Source organism: Porites lutea, chromosome 13 (genome assembly GCF_958299795.1).
Source record: "Porites lutea chromosome 13, jaPorLute2.1, whole genome shotgun sequence".
In the NCBI taxonomy this organism is placed as follows: Eukaryota; Metazoa; Cnidaria; class Anthozoa; order Scleractinia; family Poritidae; genus Porites; species Porites lutea.
Window position 1 is genome coordinate 7,110,396 of NC_133213.1, and position 20,000 is coordinate 7,130,395.

At 36.4% G+C, this 20,000-nt stretch overlaps 2 protein-coding genes across 3 annotated transcripts in view; both read right to left on the minus strand.

Moving 5' to 3' along the window:
* The window catches only part of LOC140922820 (uncharacterized), an 18,948-nt gene extending 16,218 nt beyond the window's left edge, over positions 1-2,730 (minus strand). Inside the window, exons 1-4 of one of the 2 annotated variants that reach the window (XM_073372849.1) lie at positions 2,571-2,730; positions 2,098-2,173; positions 1,907-1,963; positions 1,389-1,454 (exon numbers count right to left, since the gene is read on the minus strand). In XM_073372849.1, coding sequence (XP_073228950.1) covers positions 1,389-1,454; positions 1,907-1,963; positions 2,098-2,173; positions 2,571-2,639 — 268 coding nt within the window. In that variant the 5' untranslated portion in view covers positions 2,640-2,730. The remainder of the gene's footprint in view (positions 1-1,388; positions 1,455-1,906; positions 1,964-2,097; positions 2,174-2,570) is intronic. The other variant, XM_073372850.1, reaches the window with a different exon arrangement.
* A 13,298-nt stretch (positions 2,731-16,028) lies between these two features.
* Positions 16,029-19,569, minus strand: LOC140923429 (uncharacterized). The gene is made up of 5 exons (XM_073373526.1): positions 19,348-19,569; positions 18,732-18,866; positions 18,171-18,272; positions 17,733-17,964; positions 16,029-16,494 (listed from the first exon to the last, which is right to left on the minus strand). The coding sequence occupies exons 1-5, from the start codon at positions 19,420-19,422 to the stop codon at positions 16,301-16,303; spliced, it is 738 nt and encodes a 245-aa protein (XP_073229627.1). The 5' UTR covers positions 19,423-19,569; the 3' UTR covers positions 16,029-16,300.
* Between the last annotated feature and the right edge of the window lie 431 nt (positions 19,570-20,000).

A 20,000-nucleotide genomic window follows, 5' to 3' on the forward strand; every position in this document is an offset into this window, starting at 1 on the left:
TCCGTAAAAAAGAGCATGTGAAGTAAAATTATTAAAATGAAGTTGACCGAAGAGAAACGCTATTGCAATTTTTGCTTGCGGTTGTTTCTTGCCGAGGGGAGACTCAGTGTGGTAGGAATGTGCATAACGTAAGCAGTACGCGTGTTGCTGAGTTCGACTTCCTCACGGAGAACCTCGATAGTGGATGTTTAATTTGTGCTTATTCACTTTGATTTTGATTTAAACGCTTTCTTTATTACATTTTATCCTTAATGTGATATCTAGATGTAAATTCTGTAAAAACGGATTTTTTAATACTTTCTTGCCCCTTTCACGTACATTCTATTTTAAAACTCGCCCCAGTTCTCTCTCAAAATCAACCAAAATGCATTTGGTGCGCACTTTCTGCAGCTCTACCGCAAAAACGAGTTCGGTGACCCCCATTTTTTATTTCATGATTTTAGTAAGGACAGTGCTTCCTTTCGGTGAGAAAAAATTGGCACAAATCTATGTTCAGTTTTTTGGCAGTTTTACTAAATTGTACAGATTGAGCTATCACGTGTCCAATAGCGCGTGTCCAATTTAATTCTACTTTGGAGCGTAAAGTAAACACGAGGGCATTAAAAGGCATTTTTATGGTACGTAAGTGGATAAACAATACATTAAAGTCAAATTCTGTGCGATACCACATGCATCATTGAAAAAATCTCTCCTTTTTGCCTAGTTTTGGGCTGCGCGCGGTTTTTTGTCCAAAGGTCCAAAATAGCCGTATTTGCCAGCATTGTGACGTCAAAACGAGTACGGTGACGCCCACTTTTTATTAGTTTTTTATCATCTTCTTGACTGGTTACATCAGTATACCAAGTTTCATATACAATCTATGTTAGGTTCTTTTATTAGGGAATCACCTTAACTTGTGGTTCAGGTCGCTCATTATGCTTTCAAACGTGCGCGTGCAATTGTTGTGGTAATGCTCCTCTGAACGGTTACGAGATACCTAGCCATGTTTTTTTAGTGAAAATGCATGTTTTTCAACGTGTTTCAACGAAAAAAGCAAAACCTGTGGATAAAATGAAGCAAAGTGCTTATTTATGTGTTATTTTACAAGTCAAACAAAAAACATTACCTATTCTCTCTGTTTTAATTTAGGAGATTTCTAATTGCGGGTAAAATCTAAGTTGGCGACTGTGTTTGGGGCCTCCAGCAGCGCTACCACTCATAAAGTATACTTCATCTTGTCGAGAAGATGAACGGCTTCTTACTGAAGGAAAAATCTTTTCGAAATACTACAACATATCAAAACTCAAGGGAGGGGTTCTATCAAACTCTCCCTTGTACCACGGTGAGGGTATGACTTTGTGTGTACTTTCGAGGGTTAATTTATTTTTTTAATTTAGTGTAGCTCTCACCTTCACCAGGAGTGATGGCTGTATCAGAGGTGTCTTCTTGTAGCTGGCCTTCATGTACCTCCCCGACTATTTTGAAAAATGAAATATTAAGAAACAACAATAGCTTTTTCAAGACTCTTCTTTATTCATTGTGTCAAAAAACATCAATAGAGAACTTTCGGTTCGAGGACTAGGACAACTACCAGGACAAGATATCACTTAAAGCTTTTTTGCTTATTTTCCAAAAATAAACAGCCCAGGAAGCTTCATTGCACTTTTTTCACCAGAAAAGCTAGCGCTTTTTTCTTTATTAAAGGAGGTTAAGCCCTCTTCTGATCGCAAAATGATAAAACTTGTAAAATTTGATGACTTGTTTTCATCACTACGACATTAATGCTAAAAATCGTAGTAGAATGACGCCAGCTATCGCGTTTTCCCGCCAAAATGACGCCAGCTCACGCGCACACTACTTAGTGTAGTGAAAGTCTTGCTTTCGTAATCTAAAGGTTTTTGTTGCTATACAAATACTTGCATGGTACCTTCCTCTGGCATCTCATCTAAGTCTTCCCCGTCGTCAAAGTCTTCTTCGCCCAATTCTGTTTCATTCAAGTTCGTCCATTTCGTCATTAAAATAACAATGAACAAAAACAGAAAAATTAATCACCACTATATTGCATAGTCTGCAAAAAAATGAGTTTATTTTGTTTCAACATTCTTAAAATTTACTAACCTTCTTCAGGCATTTCATTCTCCGGCACATCGGCTGTTTCCTCACCATCTATTTCCTCAAGTTCCGACAACGAATCCTGTAGAGTGCAGACATTCGAAAAATTAATCCATAGGTACCTTTGCTAAGCACTGATATGTGTTTTACTGTTGCTTTGAATGCTCTTACTGTACTTAAGGTGCTGCGTCACTTTTGAGTTAAGCAAAGTTTTTAAATAAGTACAAGGATGTGGCTGAACATGATCACAGTTCTTAGTTTTAAATAGGGCCCTATAGGGAAGATGCCATGCAAATTGGCTCCAGAAATGAAACATTTAAGACAAAAAATTTTAGTAAAAAATACTATTCAGTTTTTGTTTTTGCTGGTAGTACATTAGAGGCTAACAAAGGGAAATCAGAAAGCAAATTTAACTCGTGGAAGCATGCGTACAGTTTTACAAGTTTCGTGAGATAGTCGAGTTTTAAAAACTGACTTACCCCTGGGATAAGGGATGCATGGGCTGCCAAAATCATCGCAGCAATAAAAAGTAGCAAAAGACGAGCCATTGTGTTAGAGTAGTTTCTTGCTGTCTTAGTCTTCACCTCACCGCTCTGGAAGGGAAGTGACTCAAGTTCAGTGAAAAGCTACCTGCTTTATAGAGGTCTGGAGCACCAGTTGCTGCACATTTAATTGTTCCAATAACATCAATATTGTTCTTAATAATTCTGAGTGCCAAAAGGTTGCGTAAATCCTGGAAAACAAAGTTCGAGAATGTTGATCAGATTACACTTTGAGGATTCATACATTTATTCAATATTAAGTAGAACTTAAAGCGATACTGTATATCCTAAATACCCACAGCTAAAAATAAGTTAGCCCGTCTCTCATTCACAGTTACTTCCTTTTGGATACCTCTGCAATTCAGAGACCTTACGTTACTTGTAATTATTTGTTATTAATGATACACATATAAAAAACACTTCAAATATTCAGCATTAACACGTACGTGATTGTGGCGCACATTCAGGCCGATCTATGCTCTGAAGAATTTCGACTGAGTAAGTAAATGACAGTCGTGAGAGCTGGAAAACTGGTTGAATAGTGAGCTCTGAAACTGGCATAAAACCACTGAAATGACATCAAAAGTAGATGCCTCTGATAACTGGGCAGATATTGGAGCCAGAGTGTATTTTTTGTTTAATAAGCAGGCGAAGTTATATTTTTACAAATCTAATTCGTTTCGCTTACCATGCACTTTGTAAAACAAATTTTAAGCAAATTTCCTTTCTTTCTTTTTTTGTGAGAAATCAATGTTTCAAGGTTTCTAAAAATAATGATCTTACATATCAAATAACGAACATCAATATTTACCCAGTGGTTTACAATAAGTCCCCAATTTTTTGCCTTTTGCTGTTGTTTTATTAGTTTATCTAGTAATTTATTTTTTGGTAATTGCAAGTTATAATGTTATCGATAACAAACGTAGTATCATAAAATAAAATAAAATAAACTTTATTAATGTTCCAGAACACGAATTTCCACTCAATGCTTTATATTGGCAAATTTAAGGCACAACATTTTTTTAACATTCATGTCTGAGTGTTTCATTAAAGTTACTTTCCTCTCTCGACGTAAAGTACCATCAGAAAATGTAGCAAGACAACATAAAAGTGGCCTTTTAAAGACAACAAAAGTATTATATTGTTTCATATTTTACGTGCATTTTATCACAACCAGTTATCTAGTAAGAGCTTTTATTTCAAATGAGGTATGACACGACAAATTGTAAATTAAAACCCTAAAAATATAGTCATTTGAATTTGAAGAGAGATTAGAAGTAATTGGTAGTTTTTTGTTTAACAGTGCTCTACTAATCTATGTAAAATGAAAATGTGAATCACGACAAGTATTTTTAATTGCGTTTGGACCATAAAAGATCTAACTCACCATACATATAGGTCCCCTCAGAGTCTAAATTTTTTCAAAGATTAAGCAGACAAATGCTTTATCCTAAATTGACATAAGGGGGGAGATGGCTTTAAAGGGGGAAATGAAATAACTGACGTCCTCATATAAAAATGATAAGGATAGCTAACATTTTTGTTGTCTTAATCATGAATGAGAAGCTAAACGAAAGCGCGAAAGATGCAGACAGGCAAACTTTTCAGTACTGATTTCCAATAGAGTAGGAGTTAAAGCACGCTTTTTTTCTCACAGCTTTATCAATATTGGTAAGAATAATTCCAGGGGCAATATATTTTAACAGTCAAGCAGCGGTTAATAGACTTTTATTAGTGCTCCTGGTAAAGTCTAGAATGATATCACTATATAGGGACATACATTGAGATAAAGTGAAAGTAACCCGAATAGGAATATTGTTGTAATTTACAACACAAATTCCATCACGTTGATGAATTGTTTTTGTTATGGATCGTCGTTACGGTTTCTTGTAATGTCAAGGAAATTGTGCGATACCGTGGTCCGGTGTTGAATTTGTCTATGCTGCTAATGTTAAAACAAAGGTTTTCGTTTAGGTTGCGATTTCCTTACGAACTATTAAAAAACGAAAGGAGAGAAAAGAAAAAGAAAAAAACACTGTTGCTGCAATCTAAACAGGGTTGCAAACTAAAACAAAAATGGGGCGTCGATAAAACCCGGAATACGGAACGTTCCCGAACATGCCGGAACATCCCGGAACATGAAAAAATAAAAATAACTTTTATGAAAAAAATAATAATAATAAAATAAAATAATAATAACAACATAATTTTTGTAAAAATTAATAATAACAAAATAACACAAAATAACAAAACAACGAAAATTTTGTCGCAATTTATTTGTTGGGCGAGTGAGGGTCCATGCAAATGACAGTAATGAGTGAAGGCTTGCTTCTGAATTCTAAATTCACTCGCCCAACAAATTATTTGCGACAAAATATTGTCTTCTCATACTCTGAGATGATACGAGTTTCTTTTTCTTTATTTTTCGCATTTTTTTTGTAGTTACGTTATTATTAATTTTACAAAAATCATTTATTATTATTTTTTATTTATTTATTTTTTTTCATGGAAATTATTTTTATTTTTTCATGTTTCGGGATGTTCCGGGATTTTCCGGGATTTTCCGGATTGTTCCGGCATGTTCCGGCATGTTCCGGAATGTTCCTTTTCCCGGGTTTTGTCGACGCCCACAAAAATGCGCTCTCTATCTAAATATGGCAGCGGTTGGTAATAAATGAGGTCATGAAAGGTGTTGAGACAACTGGTAAAAGGCTGATAATGGCAGCCAGTCGGAGCATTCCAACATCATCAAAAAAAAAACACAATCTGAAGAGCATGAATTCCCACACGTCCCGTTGGCAAGATGAGAAGCAAACTGAATGAAAGCGTTTAAGAGTAGCTGCCAAAATTCGACCTTTTTGAAAGGAAAATAGATAACACTGCAGCTGCATCACATCACTGCAGCTGGCGTTCACGGGGCGCGTTGCACCAGCAACGCAGGCGTTTGATTGGTCATTAGACAACAGATGTTAATTTGCGTTGACAACGGGTTTAATCTAAGTTGCCGACATTGACAAGTCGTTGACTAGTCGACGTTTCCATAAAACGTACGCTTTCATACCATAAGGCACATCTTGCGCAAACACACGACGGATTTTTGGTATTTTGATTAGGAAAATGCTTTCTTGTGCATGTTTGCCGATTTTATTTCGAGGAATGGCCCAGAAACATTATAAAATCACTATTTCGCAAGGAGATATTTGTAAACACGCGTAATCGATGCTAAATGTGTCTGGCATGTTTTTCAACACCAGTGGAATTTCTTAAATGAATGGTAAAAGGCGTGCAATTCCTGTCACGCCTCCTGAACGCGAGCTGCAGTGATGTTATTACAGTCCCTCTATTTTTCTCGCTTCTGCCAAACAGCCCCCGCCCCCTCAGTAGTTTTGAAACTCATGCAAGATGGCAGCCCGTAACACAAAGCGCTCAATCTCGATGATCTTACGGAAAAATAGAGGACTGTGAACAGTCTAATATCCCTTATCTTTCATCTAAAAGTGTATATGACATGACATTGATTTTGGTCCTTAGGTAAGTTTAATCAACAATTCTGAACTTTAAAAATGTATCTCCCAGAAATTTCTTGAATTTTCTTGAAATGTCCCAGAGACTATGAACGAGCAAGGGATCAAAGAGCTGATACCGTCATGTGACGTCAGTTGATTTGCTCAGCCTTTGCTTCCGGTTCTGGTCATTGCTTTGTGTTTTGCTGAATAAAGCGATCTGTTAGACTGTAACAAAGGTGCAGCGAAGCCTATTAAGATTCTTAAGATAATTTGGGTGTTATCGACAACGTATTTGCGACCATCTTGTTAATGCAAATCATACTTGTCAATTTGGCCGCGCGAAAAGGCGGACCTTTTTCAAGGGAAATTTGCGTGTTTTGGAGAAGAAAAATAGGCGTTGAAAGAGTTTGATGAGTTTGAATTTCGGGTACGTGTTTTAAACATGCCTGTCATAAACACTTTAAAAGATATACCTGTGTTTAAGAAACTGAAGAAAAGGACCCACTTAGCTCGCATATTAAAAGTTTACATCCTTGTCTTCTCTTGACGCGAAGACGTTTGCTAAAATTAAAATCTTTTCAAGTAACAATAAGGTTTCCATTTTAGCTATATATCAGAAAAGAGAAAAATTTCGAAAAGTTAATAAATTTTGGTCAATTCAGCTGCTGGTGTGATTCCATAATTTGAATTCGTTATTTTGGGTTACACATGTTGTGGTTCAATTTTATTCTTGGTTTAAATTTTATTTTTCTTTGTTTTGGGGTATGGTGATCTATGATAATGAGTTTAAAACAAAGGGAAATAAAATTTAAACCAAGGATAAAATTGAACCACAACACGCACAAGATTTATACAAGCTTTATTTTCTGAATTATGTTAATTACACTCTTTCATTTCAGACATGTAAACCTTAACAATATATTTTGTCCATTTCGTGAATATCAAAATAAATTGCTTTTTTTCATATCTTATTCCAGCTATTTTATTTATTTCATATATGAATGCCATAACCGGAAGAAATGCAGTACGATCCGAGGCACGCAGCTGACTTATTATTTATGCAGTAGATGAAACCTGAAAGGGCCCCTTTATTTAACAAGAATGAAATCAATTTTTAGGTCTATAATTTCCATTTACTACTTATATCTTCTGAGACACATTAAAAAGGCATTTTTTAAGTATACCAGCCTATTTTCTTACGTTAAAGTTCTTTTTAATGCGGAAAATATATGAACAAATTTCAGGTGCATTAAGAGTGTGATTTAATTAAGTGTCAATAAGTTAAGTTCCACCGTGCTGTAACTAAATTCAAAATCTGACAACTTAGCTGATCCCGATTTGCCTCGTAACTCAATCGGTGCGCCTCTCGATCCAGTCCAAAGGTCTCGATTTCGCCAGAGTCAAACGAATTTTCTTGAGTCCTTGATTATTTCACTTTCCTTTGTAGATTTCTTTTTAGAGAAATATAGAGTTTCTCTCTTCTTGGCATTCGCAAAAAAAAAAATTACACAATGTACTTTGTATTTTGCACTAATGTCGTTGCTTATTTTATCACTCGAGTTGGCTTAGCGCTTGATTGAAAATTTACCGTTCTCCAGGAAAGTAGAAATCCATCCTCGGAGACCCAGGGGCAGATAATGGGGACGAGGGAAAGTCTAAACGGGCGGAAAAATGTGGCGCGAAGAAAAGCAAAGAACGGCGAGAAGAGCCCCTGGGGACAATGTCTTACCAGCCCAGTTCCAAACGGTCGCCGCAGTTCTGCCCTCTGACTGGTGTCAGAAAAACACAAGTTTTCTGGCACCAATCACAAGACAGAACGGCGGCGACCGTTTGGGACTTGTCTGGTAAGACATTGTCCCCAGGGGCTCTTCTCGCCGTTCTTTACTTTTCTTCGTTCCATATATATTTTTCCGCCCGTTTAGACTTTCCCTCGCCCCCTATACCTGCCGCTGGCTCTCGGAGGATAGTAGAAATAAAGAATTGCCCTAAGTAAGTAAATCTGAAAAAAGTCTAGGATTCTGGATTCTACGCTGTGGATTCTGGATTCCACATACTGGATTCCGAATTCTTTGACAGTAATTCTTTGCATTCAGAATTCCTTGAGCTGAATTCCAGATTCCACAAGCCAAAATTTCCCGGTTTCCATGGGGCGAGAAGAAAATGGTAACATTTTGCTAAATTATGACGATAAGATTCCAATTTAAGTTATCTATTCATCCGCAAAATATAGCCATCCAGATGATGTGGAACGAAAGTTCGCTTTAATAGAGTGCTAAAGTGTGACGTCATAAAAATGAAATTTCCGAAATTATGGGATTTGTCAGGATATTCTGAAAGAACAATGTCCAAGAGGCCTACTTGCCAAAAATGAGCATTTGGGGGCAAATTGTTGCTGAGATCGTAGCCCAGTTATGCTTACAAAACTCCATACAAACCCTTCTAAATTTTTTTTGGGTCGACCCAAAAAAAAATTAGAAGGGTTTGTATGGAGATTTCTGAGTATAACTGAGCCACGATCTCGGAGACAATTTGCCCCGAAATGCTCATTTTTGGCAAGTAGGCCTCTTGGACGTTGTTCTTTCAGAATATCTTGACAAATCCCATAATTTCAGAAATTTCATTTTTATGACGTCATCACTTTAGTACTCTATAGTTATTACTCTTTTTAAATAGTTTATTTAAAACAAAATACATTGAAATAAACATGTGCTGTGAACCATTGAACTATTTTCTATTTTCAGAGCGGGCTGAAAACTAAAAAGAAAAAAAAATTAAAAAAAAGACGACGAAAAACTAAAAGAAAAAAAGACGCTAATCTAATAAGTGAAACAGTACAGATCAGTACAGTGTAGCTTAAAGGAATATGTATTATGGGAGTTACACTAGCATTCACATTTTTAAAGAAGTTTGGCCCATGTTTTTTTTAATTGCTCTAAGCGGTTAGATCCGAAAGCTATGATGCAAAGAGTATCAATTTTGTTATTCAGGCGCATCAGTATCATGCGTCAATGTTAATTGTCATCCCCCCTGTTTTTCCTTTTCACGATGATCGCTCTAAAACATTTAGATATAATTTTAGCTAATCCTCAAGTAAACGAAAAAAAAGGGAAATCTATTTAAATGTTCGACTGAAAATCGTTTCGTGTTAATGTCACGAGGAACGACTTAAGCAAAAATCCACCAACGGTTAATCAAAAAGAATTTGTGATTTACAGATTATAGCTGGATTGGCGTTAGAAAAATCAAAGTGCAAAATAATTCCCTTTAATTCAGTTGTCAACGTGATTTCTGGCAAATATATCTTTTTATATCATTCTTATTATTTGCATCACTACGTTGCTTGCTTGCAAGATTTAATTGATCTGCCTTGATTTTATAACAAGCGTTCTGCAAATGATTACTGAGTTTTTTGACATGCTGACCCAAGAGTCTTTCTTCTCGCAAAGCTCCGCAAGTTCTTCATATTCTTGCTTGACCCAGGCCTTGTCGACATTGGTCTTTCTTCTGGAGGGAATTGCTTGCTTAGACGCTTGTTGAATGGGACAAAATCCTTAACTATAAGAGAGCTTGGTTAAGGTGCCATGAGCTAATCAAGTATAGCATTATGATCCGTGTTGGCGCATCTTCTCCGAGATACAATATAGTAACATGAATAATAATAATAATAATAATAATAATAATAATAATAATAATAATAATAATAGCTTTATTTATTCTGCATGATAAATCAGCCTACAGCTGGTGTTAACTCGTGTGCAGCGTATAGTAATAACATCTCAGCTAGTAGACTCTGGTAGATACTAGTTTCTAGGCAAAAATGCACTCGGTCTTCCTCGAAGACCACACTCCATCATGACAATGCGATGGTTGGATTCAATCATCATCCTTACGGATATGAGCAGTGCAAGTCGACCCGGGCGATCTTCTTTTATCGTTGACCTCGAGTGAATTTTTACGGTTCTCAATGCACTCTCACTGTAAGGCTTGGTTCAAACGGGCTTTTTTAGTATGCTAAGAAGTTGCGGTTTTTTTTTTTTTTTTTTCACAAAATGACAAACAATTAACTAAAAGAAAACCTGCTAGCAGCTGAACTCCTTTTTGTTGTTGACTTTCGTCTATCGAGTTGGCTGCGCTTCGACATGGGATTGAACATTTACCAGAAATCAGCAGGAAAGGAGAAATTTATTTTTGAAAAAGGTATCATTTTCCTTTTTTATAACCATCGCACTTTTATTTAGTCGTTTGACTTGCAAAATAAAAGAATCGTGATATTAGGAAAGCAAGTTATTTATTACTCTTATTTGGCGCAGGAACACAATTGCCAAATTGTAATTCCCGTTGTTTTCCTTTTGCTCACCTGATTCGCTCAAACATTTTGATAAAGTTTCAGCAAATTCGCAATTGAAAAAGTTTCTTTTTAACAATACAAAGTTTAGACAGTTATCTAAGAAAACTTACACCGAAGGTTAATCGAAAAGAAAATGGACTTGTAATGGTAAGATTATTGGTCCATTGGCGTAAGACAACCAAGTTTTATTTCCCTAATGCTTCGTTATTATCAGAATTAGCGACACCTTTCTCATTTGTTCTTTGACCACCTGATTTCGCACTTTTAAGCTTGAGATGCAACAATAGATTTTTCACTAATACCTTTTTTTTATTGAAGAACACTTTACTAAGACCAACTTTCCGCCAAATTTGTGACGTATTTATTAACAAGGATCAACATACGCATTAACTATTTTTAATTACAGGAAATAAAAGCGAGCAATACATAATCAACCGAGCATATTCGTGCAAGGCAACCGCAAAAGATAGCTTTATCAAAGCAAAAAGAAGACATGAATTCTAGCGAAACCTCACAAACGGAGAGTGCAGTTCATGGATGTGGACTGACCTCGCAAGGAAGTGTTGATCATACATCCTCGGAAGTTTACGGCTGGCTTGTCTTCATCACAGTCATCAGCATCATCACATGTCCTATCACAGCTGTTTTGAATGTACTGATCATGATTGCTGTGAAAACTAAAAACCAAGTGAGAACCAAGTCCAACATTGCACTAGCTTGTTTATCTTCTACTGATGCGGTTATGGGAGTGATCGGTCAACCTCTTTTTATCGGTTGGCTTATCGAAGAACTGCAAGGAAACACGTCCGGTACGTACTGCGTGCTAATAGGTTTTGCCAGAACAGTTTTGAGAGTGTTAGGCATCGCATCATTGTTTCACCTGGCTATGATGAACGTAGAGCGGTACATTGCCATCAAATATTCACTGAGATACGAAATCATAGTCACTGAAGCTCGTTTGATTGGCGTTTCTGCTCTCTTGTGGACAATAACCCTGCTTTTAAAGTTTTTCACAAGCAGCAATTACGTTAAATTTGACATTGGCCTAACATCACTTTGCACTGCCACTATCTTTGTCTGTCAAGTTGTGCTCTGTTTCGAAACACGTCGCCACGAGAAAGAAATAGCAAGTCAGCATGTCTCGGTGGAAGCCAGAGAGAAATTCTTAAAGGAAAAGAAAGCTTTGAAACTAACAACAACCGTAATTTTTTGCGTTATAATTTGTTATTTGCCAATAACAATTTCCCGGAGTCTTACATCAACTTTCGCCATAAATTCAGTAAATTCAGTATACTTTGTTCATTTTTCAGGCGCCTTTGCCGTAATTTCCAATTCTCTGCTTAACCCGCTTATACATTGCGTTCGAATGAAGCAGTTTAGACTTGCCTTAAAGGAATTATTAGTATTTGGGAAAGGCAATTAACAGGCTGGAAATTTGGATTGAATTAGAGGCTACAGCGACGATTGCCGGCATTGGTTCGACTTCCTCTGACAGCAAAGAATTTTACCAAAAAGTGCAGTGGCAGATCCCAGACGTTCAGATAAAGGGGGGGGGGGGGGGAATGTGGAGGTGGGGTGGCTGGATTCGCCACAAAAGTGTGATGCACGGGCGTTCAGAGTTTTTGTTCTGCTCATTAAACTTGTGCTTTATTTTGGATTTTCTCGTTTCCGTTGCCGTCGTGGCTGATCAACCTCGTTAGGAGCGCTTTCCCACTAAACAATTCTTGATATGCAGCGAAGATGTCGTTAAAAAACCGACGATTAGATGGAAAACGCTCGACCAAGGCGACGTCCGCAGGTACCACAGAGGCTCATAAAAGGTGACTGTCATTTGCTGTCTATTGGAACAACCAATTTTGTAGTTCGACGATTATCTTTTAAATACTGTAATAAAGACTCAGTAAATGAAGTCAGTTCCACAGATGAGGGGGTCGTTTTAGCATTTTGAGCTCATCCTTTTTTCGTTTATAAAATATACCTTTAAGATCTGTGTATGCTTTGACGGCTATGCTTCAAATAGAAGAGTGAAGGTAATCCGAAAGACGGGGCCACAAAGGCAAACTAAAATGGTAAAATCGTTTTCCTTTCATTTCGCAAAATATTTTTTATGGGTATATTCAATTTCGAGACCGCCATCAAATGTCCATATTATTGAGACATTCGTCTGAGAACGTCTGTTAAGAACGGCCGAACCCGATTTTTCTTACTGGATGCCCTAATCTATTTACTTTCGTCAAGCGAGAACCTTTTTTTCGCTTAGAGTCTCCATTGTCTTAGCTTACGTTGCATATTAATAATCTATTCTTAGATATATACATTTTTTTTTATGAATATAAATATATATTATTTACATCAACTCTGACTGGTACTTGTGGTTCAGAAAATTAAAGTAGAACTTGGCTTGAGGGATACATCATTCAAAGTAATTTTCAGAACTTTATGACAGCGTTTAATTTTGAATGATTTTGCAGGACTTTTTTCTGTGCAGGACGTTACATGATCTATGATCTTAAATGTGGATGTGTTTTTATATAAAACGCAATTATTACAGACGGCTTTGCGCTGATAGTTAATTGAATTTTTTTATTTTTTTCTTCTCTTGATGCGTAAACGTTTAAAAGAGTTAAAGAGTTCTCGAGAAACAATAAGGTTTTTGTTTTATTCATTTGAGGTGAAAAAAAATCGAAATCTTAATGCTGGACAATTCCCCCTGCTTTCATTTTTATAATTCTCTAAAACGTGATTGTAGCAAATTCTCAATTAAAGAGAACTCATATAAGCATAAACGCTTCGTGTTCTCGATATAAGCAATGATTTAAGCAAAAACAAAATAATGGTTATTAAAATGAGACAGTGATTAAAGGATTATTACTACTATTACTGGGTTGGTGTTAAATAACTGAAGTTAATAAGAGCTTATCGTGAATAATTCCCTTAATTCAGTTGTCAATATGATTGGCAACTTTTGGCTAATCTGTTCATTTCCTTTTTCCTTTAAACCATTGTGATACCAATCGTCTTTTAAAGCTTTTTTTAATGACAAACACTTTCTTTGTGTGCCAAAGTAATAAGTGTGTCTTCAATTCGAACTAAACCATTCAATCCGCCAAGATCGCACTAATTTCACTACTCCCTGTGCACCCGTATCCGGTTATAGAGAAATACTATTATTTACACTCAGCGAAGTTATTAATTCAAATGCAACCTCACAGGTCGCGAGGACCGTTCGAGGATGTGAAGTGATCCCGCTAGGAATTCTTGATCATACAACACGAGAGGCGTACGGCTGGCTCGTCTTCATTACAGTCACAACCATCATTACCTGTCCCATCACAACTGGTTTGAACACACTGATCATGATTGCTATAAAAACTAAACATCGAGTGAAAACCAAGTCTAACGTTGCACTGGCTTGTTTGTCTTCTGCTGATGCGGTTATGGGAGTGATAGGTCAGCCACTTTTCATTTCTTGGGTGCGTACTGTGCACGAATACAATTAGCGAGAATGGCCTTAAGAGTGTTAGGTGTGGCATCACTGTTTCACCTGGCTATGGTAAACGTAGAACGCTACATTGCCATCAAACATTCTTTGAGATATGAAATCTTAGTCACTGAAACTCGCTTGATTAGTGTTTCAGCTGTCTTGTGGATCATAACAATTCTTTTACAGTTAACCGTGCCTGCAGATAGCATAGACAACGATGACAATAATTATGTTATAGTTGACACTGGTATAATGTTTTTATGCATTGCCACTATTTTCTTTTGTCAAGTGATGCTTTACTTTGAAACGCGTCGCCACGAAAACGAGATTGCCTCTCAGCAAGTTTCGATTGAAGTCAGAGAGAAATTCATGAAGGAAAAGAAAGCTTTTAAACTGACCACAACTATACTATTTTTCTTGATGCTTAGCTATTTACCCTTAATAGCCTCCGACTCCTTGTATCAACGTTTGTCATAACTTCAGTAAATTCCGCATACTTCGCCTTTTTCACAGGCGTTTTTACTGCGTGTTCCAATTCCCTTTTAAATCCAATTATATATTGTGTGCGAATTCAACAGTTTCCTGCTGCGTTGAAGGAAATTGTGCTAAGAAAATCAAACACACAGGCTGTGAACTGAATCAGTGGAAACTATTCCCTTTAATTAAAGTTTCAGTGAATACTTTGACAGCAGAAACTTTTAACCAATAGGTCCAACGTTTCGACGATGATCGTTTAGTATAAACAAAAAAAAACAGGCAATTTTCGTGGTTTGAAATTGCAATAGCGAAGAAAATCACCTGACATTTTTGTTCCTTTGGTGACCATTTAGGAACGAAACTTAGCGTTAATGAAGTCCATTTCACGATAAACATTGGTTTATGATCTTAGATGATCAACATAAGTTATCGCGAAGTTAAAAAGCGGCAGTCTCGAGTTAAAAGGGCCGGCACTTATTCCCGTTGTAAAGAAGTCAGCTAAATTCTCATTTGACACCACTGTATATCGCCCATATAACTGGGAAACTTAGTGACTAAATAATGTTATACGTACATTCATATCCTTTATTTAAACACGATGTGGTTTAAAGCTCAAAGCCTGTGTGGTCGTGTAAAATTAAAATAATTACAAATGAATAAAACTAAATTAAAAATAAGAATAACATTACTTACAAAATACAACTACAATATGTTTATACTACTACATGAGAAATTTCTGCAATTTGATTGGCTTAGAGCAGTGGTATTTCAGCTTAATCTGATATACCTACATGTGAATACCTTTTGCGGGTAATAGTATAAACAAATAATAGCATGAGTTGCACGTGATTTTTGGCATAAATACCACTCGAGACATTTCACGTATAACAATTTTGAAATATCACTCGTGGTATTTATGCCAAATATCCTACAAATCATGCTATTACCTATACTAATTTCTCACGCGGTTGCCTGCTCGTCAAGATGGCTTCCAAAACCGTTACAAGGTCTATTTCAGTGGACACATAATTCATTTCATGTTTAGGCGCCTTGGTACATTCTTTATTGTATTGATTTTGACAGTTCCCAAGGTAAGTTCTATGGGTTAATAAAAACCCAAAGCGGCTCAACCAATCATGAGAAGGTGAAATGTACCAAATGCAAGCAGTAGAAATTACGTTCTGTTTACGTGCTGTGTTCGTCTTGGCGCCAAATCCCACGCAAAAACTAAACTCAAAGTTCGAAAATTAAGTTTTCCTTAAATCAGTGATAAAGAATCCTTTCCTTATGAAGTCGTTACAACCATTTCAGTAAACCCGTTTTTTTTTTCTTAGCAAGAATTTAGGCTAGAGTTTGCTTTCCATTTAAGCGCGAACGAAAGTCGACATTCCTTTTTAGTCTCCAAGTTAAGGGCTGAATGGCTCTTGCCAAGCTTCTTGATGAGGTGGCTATATTATGTTTTTTCTTCTGTGAAAACCTAAAAAAGGCGATTGAAATAAAACAGATTTCCCAGTATCTGAACAATGAGATGAGCACAGGGCGATACTCCTTGACACACCCCTCTCCACCACGTATGAATAACACACGGAGGCCTTTATGCATGCATGAAGTGGCATTTACCTTTATTTCCATTCGAAATTCCTCTTAAATTATCTTGTTATTATTTTTAACCCTTACACGTTCTGTGACATCTTGAAAATCTTGTGCTTGTGTATTAGTACCGTCATAAGATCTTCTCGAAATTCACTTATGCAAATAACCGTCTACAGGGTATGAATCTATCTAAATCTTTACATATTTACGTTTCACTCTACGCGGCCACTTATTGAGAAAGAATGTGTAAAAGCATGCTTTATCCTGATTTAGCAATTACAGTCCAAGCCCAATAGCAGGTAAGTGGACAATTGAACCGTATCTTTTGTAAGTAGCATTTTCGGCGATAGGAAGTTTTACAGCCACGCCAGCCGCATCTAACGCTCACCGGGACTTTGATGCATTTGCGTACGTGTTTACAAACTTGTTTGCACACCCATTTCTTTACGAGACCTATAAATAGAAAAGACCGGAGAGTTAAAACTATTTTAGGTTATTAAATTAAATGCGAAACGGACAAACAGCTTTGAAGTGGGGAACTAATTTTTAGAAAGACGTGTTTTTTTTTTCATCTCTACTGAGATCTTAACTTAAATTACTAAGTTAATTCATAGATAGAAGAGAACCAAACGTTATTGAATTATATCAAACCCTGGTACATTGTGTGGATGCGACTTATATCCCTCACACCTTTTAACACTTAAAAAAGCTGTTTCAGGTATCGTCCACATTAATCCAGAGATTAAGAAGGAATCCATGAAGAAATTGAGGAACTTTAATTTTCAGTGGACAAAACAAAAACCTCGTACCAGAATAATTTAAACAATATCGCATTCTTTTTTTACTTTTTTCAAGGGCTATAGATGTAACTAGTAATAGTTGACACTACAGCTGCCCCCGCTCTGTATATTGTCGGTCAATAGCATTCTTGCTCGTTGTTTAGCTCTTTGAAATATACCGATTCATAAGGAAGATTTTCACACATATTCCATACAATAGGTGAGATAAATACAGGAAACGCAAGGTTCCACGCACAGTTTCAGCTCGATTTACACAGCTTTGATCAAAACATTCTCAGTTTCGAGAATAGTTTATTCTAAACCATAAGAAAAGATTTAATGAGAAGTTGAATTTTTCGCTACTTCTCTTTCACTTTTTACATTCAGTTCATTTTATTTGCCGGAAAGGAAGCCTTAGAAATTAAAAGGACGTTTGATCAATTCACACTAGCGCATTCTAGTCTTGTTTTAAACTTTATAGCGGAAGGACATCTGTGAGAAGGGAATAAGTCAGCACAGAATTTGACTGCCCGGATTGGTGAGGACCTTGGCTTTGCCTTTGAATTTATAAACATATAAGCAGACCTGGTCATTGGCAAATGTTGACCGCAGTAGCGTATTCTTGTTAACGTTTTCCGCCTGCCCGGATTGGTGAGGACGTGGCCATGTTTTAACACTGAAAGCACAAAACAGCTTAAGACTATGAAAAAATTTCCGTAGTTTTCTTATTTTGTTAGACCTAGTTTAAATAAAACAATTTTTTTGTGTGTAAAGGGGTCTTCAACGACAGAGAAGATGCCTTTTGCTTCGTTCTTACCTTTGCAAGGTCATCCAAACGTTAAGTTTCCGTTGATTAGTTCATTTTTTTTTTAAAAAAGAACATGATTTCTATGGAATCATGCATTTTATTACCTTTAGCAAAATTTTTTCCTGCATCTATTAGATCTTTTTCACTTATTATGGAATCTTCCATTTCATCAGCGTCACTCTGTTTCTTTTCCAACTTCCGGATTCGGTAAATTGGCAACTTTTTACATAGATCCTTCATCTCGTCGCTCAGGTCCAAGCGGTCACTCAAATTGCCAACAATCTTGAAACTTTCCTCAGACGTAATGGTCACTTTAGAACCTGCACTTTTCTGCACCTAAAGGTGATGAAACCCAGCGTGAAAAATAAATAATTTTGAGTGGAATTAACAAGAGCTTACACGGATAAGGAAAATTCCAGGTATAACATAAAATAAATAAATATATTATTAATTTATATTACCAATATATAATTAAAAACCTATACATTGAATAATTGTTAGCCTGACGCTAATTAGCCTGTTATAGATCATGAGATACGTACCAACTGAAGTAGTTTCAGCAAGTCGGTACGTCGAGGAACGTTTCCGATGGAGTATCTTAAAAAGCAGGCGTTTGCTTCTGGCAATCGAATCATTGTCAAGTTCTGCAGTAAAGTAAAGCAAATACAAAGTAATTGCCAATAGACAGAGACGATTAGTTAAAAGATGCAACTGTCTTCTAGTCTTTATAACTTTAATATAAAAGGCTGAAAATCCGAAGTTATCACTGCGCAGTTTTGCGAAAACGTCTCGTCTAAAATGGCCACAAAACATCTATTGTTTTGTTTCTTTCCGAGTTTTGCACCAAAATGAAAACCTATGGGGGAGTGCTTAGAAGCAAGGAGGAGTCCCCGTTGATTAACCTGTATAAAAGAGGAAGAGATACAATTGACCAGCGTGCTCAACAACGATAGTAGAATTTGAAGCTTAGACTGTCGCTTTTGTTTAGTTGGTTTGTTTCAAAATGATAAACGTCAATTTCTTAACGTCACTAGAAAAAAAAGGGAAAAAAGATCAGATTTAGGTTATCTTGACTGGTTTGAAAATTTATGCTAGTTGCTGACCTTGTTAAAGTCGTAGACATAGTCTCCTTCCTTCTTGCCCGACGAAGCAACACTAAGAGAAAAAGTCTCTGATTTCTTATTAGCATCAACTTTGATCCTTTCGTACATACCTTTGGATACTTTGAATGTATAGGCCTGTAAAAAGACATGGAGAATAAGAAATGGTACGCATTTCTTATTAATGTAAAATGAATTGATTAAAATGAGTTCTTCTTTAGGTGTCACTACCGATACTTCAGAGTTATTTCTTTCACTATTAGTGTAAATGGATACCTTGTTATTATTATTACTATTATTATTATTTTTATTATTTTTATCACTATTATTATTATATAAATATATATATTTTTAAATCAAGACTCGAGGCACTCAAAACTTGACTTTAATTGTAAATGACATCCTTAACCTTTTATTCGCCGTATAAATCAATAACCCTAAGAATGCTAACTTAGGTGCGCGTGGCTTACAAACTCTTTCATTAAGCAACGATAGTGCTGCCCGAACAGGCCTCAGGATAAAATATTCAGCAACAATATAAAACGCCAGAGCATTTAATTGCGAAAAAAGGTCATTCTAAAGTGTCTTGATAAAAACGCAGTATTTTAAAGTACATTACCTTTTGCCCACTGTCCGCGTAAGAGGTAAGAATTAATGGGGCCATCAGCAAAAGTAACAGAATCAAGCGAGCCATCGTGATAATGAACTGTCGACGCTTTCTATGATCATGCAGCTGGGTAACAAAGCAGCTTCTTTTATGCAAGCCTGGCCATTGTGTTGAGAAAACTTGAATTTTTTCGGACAATGTTTTTACTTCCTGATGAACATATCTTTTTAAAGTTTCAGCTCAACAAGTTTTAATTTGTGTTTTTAAGTAACCGCGGAAGCCTTTACCTTAAGATGAATTGAATTTGCATTTTTTCACCCAACGAGAAATAATATTATAATTTAGTAAGCGGGCGTTCTTTTCTAAAATTTTAAACACTGAAACGTTCTGCATGTTTCATGAAAATGTTGTTAGGAGCTCCGTCTTTATCTTAAGAGCCGGAGGAAGTATACGGAAGCTGACATTCGTAAAACACAAACCACGACTTCACTATACTTCACAGATGGACTGGAAACGATTTACTGTATTTCAGTACGACCACTTTGAGCAAACACATGACAAATTATGTGCACTAAATCATGAACTGGAGTTCTTGATTTTGAACAATGAAATAAACGGAAGTTGACCAGCTTTATTCATTCCTGTTAAGTGTTTCTTATGTTGGT